This window comes from Toxoplasma gondii, chromosome XII (genome assembly GCF_000006565.2).
Source record: "Toxoplasma gondii ME49 chromosome XII, whole genome shotgun sequence".
In the NCBI taxonomy this organism is placed as follows: Eukaryota; Apicomplexa; class Conoidasida; order Eucoccidiorida; family Sarcocystidae; genus Toxoplasma; species Toxoplasma gondii.
The window spans coordinates 1976056-1983797 of record NC_031480.1 but is presented as its reverse complement, the minus strand read 5'-3'; the positions used below and the strand labels follow the sequence as shown (position 1 = coordinate 1983797).

The window sequence follows — 7742 nt, the reverse complement described above, 5'->3', positions numbered from 1 at the left end:
TGATCCACCCGAACTCGTCTTGTTCCTTCTGCTGCCTCCGGCGCATCCAGCTCCTGCCTGCTGCAGCTTCTTCCCGGTTGTCACCTTCCCTTCTTCACTGGTCGGGCAGACGACACAGGAAAGACAGAACACTGCAGAAAAGAGAGATTCGACGCGACGGTCCCAGAGAAGACGACTGGCAAAGGAGAGAAGCACCAAAGATTTGGAATTTCAGCGAGGCAAAAAGTCTTCGCGGCCGGGAACGAGGCACTCCAGGGTGTACCGACACCCGAAGCACGCGAGAGCTGACAGAGCGACTGTTTCAAGGAGGGACTGTCTTCTTCCTGGTTCGCGACTTCTTTCCATTTTCAGGTGGAACTCGACCATAACGAAGAGAAGACCAGCATGTGTCGAGACAGAAAAACAGCTAACAGTTCACACGCGAGACGGCGCATGTCGTTTCGCCGCTTGCATGCATGCACGGACATACTGGCGAGTTCAAAAAAAGTGTCGGATTGATGAAGAAATTCAAGCAGGAAAACCTCATAGTATCAAAGTTTTTGTGATCATCGTTTTTTTTTGCATCTCTGTAGAGCTAACTCTCCACTTTCACACACCCTGGACAGCCCTTCTGCCTCGTGTTTGTACCTCGTATCTCGTGGCGAGTTCCTCAGCAGTCACATCGACATAAAACTCGAAGAAAGGTCCGTTTTTTTTCTCGCCAGATCGTGCTGACTAGGTGAACACAAAAATCGCCCTGCGAAAATGGAACCAGTGAAGCTACGTTGACTTCCGTTAACGGGCCTACCTCTCCGATTATCTTGCTGCCGTGGCTTGTACTTCAACGTAAACATCCAACGTCTCAAAAACTTTTCTGTTCTGCCTGAAACCCTCTGTGGCTGTTCCAATGCATGCTTTCAGCTGGCTGAACTCTGAGTCTTGCGCTGTCCGCTTTCCTGCTCCTTTGAAAGGGACTGTTTCTGCGTCGTTTCGTGGTCCTCTGTGCTTCCGTGACGGCTTCTAAAGACGCTGCTCTGTCTCCGGTTGCTTCCTGGTCGGTTTTGCATGCATGGTCCTCGTATTGTGGTTGCCTGTGGGAGCTAGGCCTAGAAATCCCCTCTTATAATGTACAAGAGGGAGTTTAGCTTCAGTTGTGTCTTGACTGATGCTCCATGCGCGCGGAGTTCTGTTGCGATTCTCGAGGGTTGAAGATATCATAGCAAGACAGAGAGCAGCAGATAGAGAGACAAAGAGGTAGAACAACAGGACGACAGACAGTGGAGAGATGGAGGCAGAGAGCGGTGTGCAGAGCCCCAGGTCGTTGCGCCGTCTTCAGGCGACGCCAGCAGCAGGCGACACGGAGTGTACAGACACCTCCGGCGATAGGGTTTTGGACAGCCGAGACAGAAGCGTATTTTCCACGATGCCGAAGCAACAGGGGAAAGGTGAATGCGGAACACAGAAGAAGGTAGTGGAGAGGAGCGGCGAGAGGGGAGGAAATGGAGGAGTACGTCGGGGAGAAAGGGGTCGAAAAGACAACGCAAGCCACCCAGTGACGAAAGGAGGCGGATGCCTGGAGATAAAAGGCGCAGCACGCATGCAGAAAGCCGTCGAACAAGCCCTTGCGGCTCTGGAGCAGGTAAGCGACCACTGGAAAGAAGAAGAGAGCTGTTTCTTGTCGACGACGGGCAGCCACGACATCGTCTGGTCACTTGTCTTTCGAAGAAACAAGTCTTTTGCTTCGAAAGATCACTTTAACGCTGGTCTCAGATCCGAGCAAAGCAGCCAAATGTTCTCCACAAAGAAAGGAAGGAAACGTTAAGAACTTAGAGAATCCAAGTCGGCCATGCGCTTTCTTCTCTTCTTCACAAGTGAAACGAATCCGCTTCCAGCATTCACATAACTTGCCAATGCATGCACAAGGTGTACTCAGTCAGGGACGCTCGCATTGAGGTAGACATTTTTGCATGTGTGGACAGTTAGACACAAACAGATAAATATCGATTTAGATAGAGTAGATAGACCAGGTGTACAATAGATGACATCGACAGACAGATACGTGTAGATCAATAGATAGATATTTGTAGACAGATTAAATAGATGGGTATAGATGGATCGATAGACAGACAGATAGATAAAAAAAGGCTAAAAGTTTTATTGATATAGGGATATAGTAGAGATGGAATGTATAGATACAGAATCGACAGACAGATGGAAACAGATGTAGAAATTGACCGATGTCGGCAGATGAGAGTGCATGAATAGATATTTGTACGTGACTGCGTTTCGAAGCATCTCCCTTTGAAAGTTGTGAACCCGTATGTGTGTGTGTGTTTGTAAGTGTGAATTCAGTTTTGCGAGTCTGTCTTTGCGTTGTTCTGTGCTGGATTCGGCTGACATCTGGCTCTGAAAGTTGAGCTCTCACGAGTCGAGAGTCGGTGTGTCTGACACATTTTTCTTTGGGGTGCTATCTTTTCAGAACGGCTACGTGGAATTGTGTGGGCGAGTTGGCGGGGGCGGGATGGACAAGGTTGTGTCGATCGCTGAGATTCTAAAGAGGAAAGTTCCTGATCTCGTGCAGAACTCCTTCTTTTCCGACTTTGACGTAAGCTCCAAATTGTCCTTTCTAAGCGTTCCGTGTGTCCGCATGGGGACTCATTTCTTGGAATTTCTCGTTGCACTTTGCGAGTTCCGCTGTGCCTTTTGTAGCTGCCGCGTTGTGTCCATTGAGCGTTGTTGTCTCCGGCGGATATTTGGGGAACTCTCGTTTGTATCGAAACTGCTTCGAACACTCTGCCTGATTCGTTGACTTGCTGTCATTCGTGGTCCCTGCCTCTTGTAGTGTGTCAGTGCACTGCCGGTCTTGTGTTCCTGCATTCACGCTTCTCACGATGGACATGCGTTCTGCTGGATGCGTGTCACGAAACTTGCGAATTCTGCGAGCGCATGCTTCCGTGTTTCTCTGCAGACTGGAGGCGAGACAAGACGAACGGATGTCGTGCTTCACGTTTCTCTTCAAGCGCCTCCGAAAGAACAAGAAGCAAACATGGAAAAGGTGACGGAGTGCGGTGCCTGAAACCCCGCTATCGCTGTTTTTCAGTGCGGGAGGTGTTCACTTTCGAGAAGGCCACCTTTTTTGCTTATCTTCACTTGCCTCGTGGTCGGTTCTATCGATTATAGAGCTCTAGGGCTCTTCTTTGCATCGTGTTGTCCGCTGGCAGCGCAGAACAAAGAGAACACGGAAAAGGTCCAAGGTTGTTGTCTGCCTTACTTGATGCCACGTTACTTGACGATGGTGTGCATCAAAGGGGAAGGAGTGTTTTAAAAGGTGCTCGACTGCTGAAGGCAGCTAAAAGGGTTGGAATTCAACATCCTGTGACATCACGGTTGGTCTACATCAGCCACGTTGCAGACGTGATATCTGGCAGAAAGATGGAACGATGTCTGCCAACTTGAGATGCAGGTGAAGCGTGTAGCTTTTCGTCGGGAGAAAATGGTTTACGAGTAGGACTTGTGACTTCGATCTTGAAGGTTTTCCTGTTTGCAATTGGCTTTTACTAATGCACTAAAGTGTTACAAAAATTCTTCTCTGCAATCACGAATAAGGCTTCCATCAACGGATCGTAGTCCGCATCTGAACCAAACCCATTTTCAAACTGGACACTCAATCTAAACTCTTCACTCGCTTGTACACGGGGCGTGGAAGATCCTCGTGTAGGCGCATGCACAAAGGGAGAACGGGAATGGAATACCGGCATCTTGCGGCTTGACCCCTTCAGGTTGATGGGGAAGAACTACTTGTGAACTTCTTTTTGGAATCGGAGCAACGGGGAGGCAAGGGGAAACACTTTCCATGCGATGCATCTATAACAGTTTCACGAACAGTAGACGGCAGATCAAATGAAGTGCGTTGCTTTTTCAGACAAGGCGAGTGATGGAAAGACTTCTTTTCGGTTCCCAGTTTTTTTGCACGGACATGGAATTCTGGTTCGTGTATGTCTTAACACAAGTCCCAAGCCCTCTTACGTGCAGCAGCTTAACGGGCACCAGCAGGAGGCAGAACGATGCGAGTGAACTCCAAGCATTAGAAACACGAAATGCTCGAAGACAGGAGACACCGATCACATTGATAGGTTCGTTGTTGGGTTCTGCAAGGACAGAAGGGTAGCGCGATGGCAGACATCAGAGCAAGTGGACTCGCGAGAAAGGCTGACCATGACCGATTCACCTTGTGACATGAAAAGCTGCGATGAAAGCAACAAATAAGAGCCATCAGTTGTTCTGACCCTTCAGTGGATTGAAAGCGCCTCGAATGTTCTTCCCAACCCTCGCGGTTGCGGCGTTCCTTAAAAGGCAGGAAAACGTTTTTTGTGGAACCTCTGCCCGAAATGGGTTCCGGAAAGGCTCGCTCTCAGCGTTTTTCCTCAGATCTCGTCGATGTCCAGACAGGGATAAAGACAACACGTAAACTCGACTGTTCCCATGGGAGGGGTTCTGGCAAGTAAGGCCGTCTTATACCTCGATAGCGACGAGGCATAACCACGGTGGAGCAGCACAGGAGAGTGAAAGAACAAGCGAGGAGACAGAAGCATTTTTCGAGAAAACCGTGCTTCTCAACTCTGTACGAAGTGGAATCAAGAGAAGAAACTGGGAACTTGTGATTGATTGACCATACTTTAATCGTCTCTGTCTGTCCAGGATGTAAACATGCCTTCCATGAGAATCAACTCCGCTTGTTATAGACTGATGACGTAGACAATCACACATGCCTGGACACCGCCTTTCTTGTCTTGATTCTGCAGCCTCTCTCTTGGCCAGAGACAGACGACGGCGCCTGAATTAGCGCGAAGAGTGGACAAAAAATGGGGAAAGAGAGACGTGAGACACCAACCGAGTTGAATGCCCGCAGAAAACCATCCCGTATAGAGGCAGAGACGCGAAACGTGCAGGTCCTCTGTGCCGTATCTTGAGTGGACACACATGCTACCTCCCAAGTGTCCTGAAGGTCGGACGCCTTGGCAAAAAGACGTTTTGGGTGACGTCTGTGTCTCGGCCGCTGTTCCCCACTTGACGCTATGACGGAATGCTCGAGAGACTCACCGTCGTCGGTAGGTTCCCAGAAACACGAGGAGCCAGCGTGGAGACCTGCGCCCGTTCGTTGGAGGATCGCCGTTTGCACTGGATACCGAAGAGTGAAGACAGAGAGAAACCATGAAATGCGAGAACAGCTTCCCTTTTGCTATACATCTCAGAAGGGCATCCTTGTTTGGCGGGGACCTGCTTACTCTTCAGTAGGGAATAATGCCCAACCTCGATCACTACCGAATAACTCCGAAGACGATAGACCAAATAGAGAAGATGGAGTTTTTACCTCCTGCACAAAATTCAGCTACAATACTGAATGTGACTCCGATTGTGAGAGACAGATAAGCAAGTTGTTCTGCCTCGAGGGCGTTTCCTGACTTTTTCTGTGAAAGACGAACCAATGTACTTGAACGGCTTCTTCAACTCCACAAGCCGCCGAGAGCACTCCTCGCAGATGTTGTTCACCCACTGGGAGACAACGCCTTCATCATACTCAACATCTTGCAGCTGATCTACAAAGAAAGCACGAAGTCCATACACACAGGAATATGTTTTCACGCCGATGCACGCCATTAGGTGGGTGTCTCTTTGGGTGAAGTCTGCCCAAATTTCCCGAGATTTTTCTACCGAGGACGTCCTTCAAGGCCATGCATTCTTTGTGTCGGTTGTCTTCAGAGTAAAGTGGAGGAATGGCGTTCAGGGGCACGATCAGAAAACGAAACTTGGTGACACCTCGATCGCTGGTATGCAGGCCTTCTACCGTAAACATCTGACTGGACTGCTGCACTTATTAAGAAGGTGGACGCCTCTCATTTCGAAGCGTTTTTCTCAAGGTTGACGTTTTCTTGTTCCAGAGCCGAAGCAAGGATTTCGTTAGCGACAAAGCTAGATGAAGTGCTTCATCCTCCGGTCGACCAGTCCTGTAGTCACAAGGCTGTTTCAGGTGAAGGGATTTCGTGGTGGCAAGTGCAGTCTGTGCGGCTTGGTGAGAAGTGGAGTTTCGAACGGGCATGGGAAATGAGGAGAACTTCAGAAGAGTGCGCGCGCTCTGACCTTCAATCACCTCAAGAATAACCCGCTCCACTTCCTCGACGGACCACTTCACCTGCGTCCAATGGCCGCAAACGAACAGATGGGGAGAGTCGAAGTGCACATGCAAGAAACTACTGCACGCCTGACCAGACGCCTGGTATGAAGCACAACTTGCGCACGGATACATTACTAATTTTCCACAGGTTTTGGCTATTCGCGTTTGCCCCGTGAAAACTGTCTGCTGAGGGATTACGCACTTTTGGGCATCTACACACCTTTTTGGAGAGACCCTCGGCAGTTGCCATGATGGGCTACTTTCGGGGCTTGTCTCTGTCCCGAGATTCGATGGTTCGGCTGCGTAGACGGCAGAGTAATTGCGTGCGCTGTGTTTCCCTTTCGTACTAGTAAGGTTGGAGACACTGAGCAAACTGGTCTTCGATAATTCTGATCGAGGTTCCCAGTAAGAGGGCTGAACTCCCATGCGAGACTAGGCAACAAGAAAAATGTATGGATCTAGACAACATATTACACAGTTCTCCGGAGTTAATCGTGTACAAATGGAACGAAACACCTCCTGAAAAAACAGGGTCAGCGAAGGTCATAGGGCGGTAGATGGCTAACGCCTTGATGGGGTTGGGAAGATGAAACTGGCAATAATATTCATCACCGGATAGCCCTTCCCGTAGAAAGCAAAGGCTGAACGGATAATGTGTCCATATAGCAAAGATACAGGAATCGATGTACAAAGCTGGCGCTCTCGACACTTTGGGACGGGAAATGTGCAGGCAAGCTTAGCATCAAAACAGAAACAAGCATTTAGGACCAGCGACAAGAAAAGCGTGTTTTGTTCACACAAACGAGAACGAGATGGAACAACGAGTCTGTTGTACCCAAAAAAGTGCAGATTTGCTTGTGTTCAGATGCTGCTGGTCCACTCTTGCACCTTGGCTGCTGGTCTCAAAAACCGCGGCCGACTTGTCAATGGCTTCGAAGCTCCTTTTAGTGTGGCTACATAAAAGACGCTCTCGATGCCTTGAGAAGAATCGCGCGACATATTTGAAGTTGGCATGCCAACAAGGCACTTTTGACCTTGTTTGCGCTTGCCCGAAACAGAAAACAGCAAATATGACGAGGCCAGTCGAGACTACAGAAAAGTCTTTTTAGACCGGAATCGTTCTGTAGAGTTTTCCATGTTGATCTTCCCAATGTAATTTCGAAAGAATACTCGAGGGTCATTGAATGAAAGAGCAAAGCAGTTCATGGCGTTTTTCTGACCGATGCTCGATTACACCAACACGAAAAAATGGGGTACTTCCAGGAGGATACGGTGGAAGACACGTCGACATGTTGATGTATAAATGGGTCAGCATCGGACCGTTTGGTCCCGCGCACTCATATCTCTACGATGTTTGGAAACAGTTGAATGTTCTCGCATGACTCTTGCATCTATATTAATCAGCAAAACTATTACTGCTCTGCGGTCTATCTGCGGTCCAGCAAGGAGAAAAACCATCTACTGCTCTTGATTAGTTCAGTCTCGAGGGGCGTTTCCGTGGGGCATGCAGGGTTCGCATGCTAGTCTAGCGTGGTCTTGCAGCGTTGTCGAATGCACGATTGATATATGTTTGGACGCCTGCTTGAAATAC

At 49.0% G+C, this 7742-nt stretch overlaps 2 protein-coding genes across 2 annotated transcripts; one reads left to right on the top strand and one right to left on the bottom strand.

The window, feature by feature from the left end:
- The first annotated feature begins 101 nt into the window (after positions 1–101).
- TGME49_217665 (hypothetical protein) lies at positions 102–6336 on the top strand. The gene is made up of 3 exons (XM_018779779.1): positions 102–1618; positions 2459–2584; positions 2948–6336. Exons 1-3 carry the CDS (start codon positions 1265–1267, stop codon positions 3053–3055), a joined length of 588 nt encoding a protein of 195 aa, XP_018634862.1. The 5' UTR covers positions 102–1264; the 3' UTR covers positions 3056–6336.
- Positions 3697–6475, bottom strand: TGME49_217660 (Tctex-1 family protein). The gene is made up of 4 exons (XM_018779778.1): positions 5692–6475; positions 5463–5576; positions 5080–5157; positions 3697–4813 (listed from the first exon to the last, which is right to left on the bottom strand). Exons 1-4 carry the CDS (start codon positions 5831–5833, stop codon positions 4716–4718), a joined length of 432 nt encoding a protein of 143 aa, XP_018634861.1. The 5' UTR covers positions 5834–6475; the 3' UTR covers positions 3697–4715.
- Positions 6476–7742: the final 1267 nt, after the last annotated feature.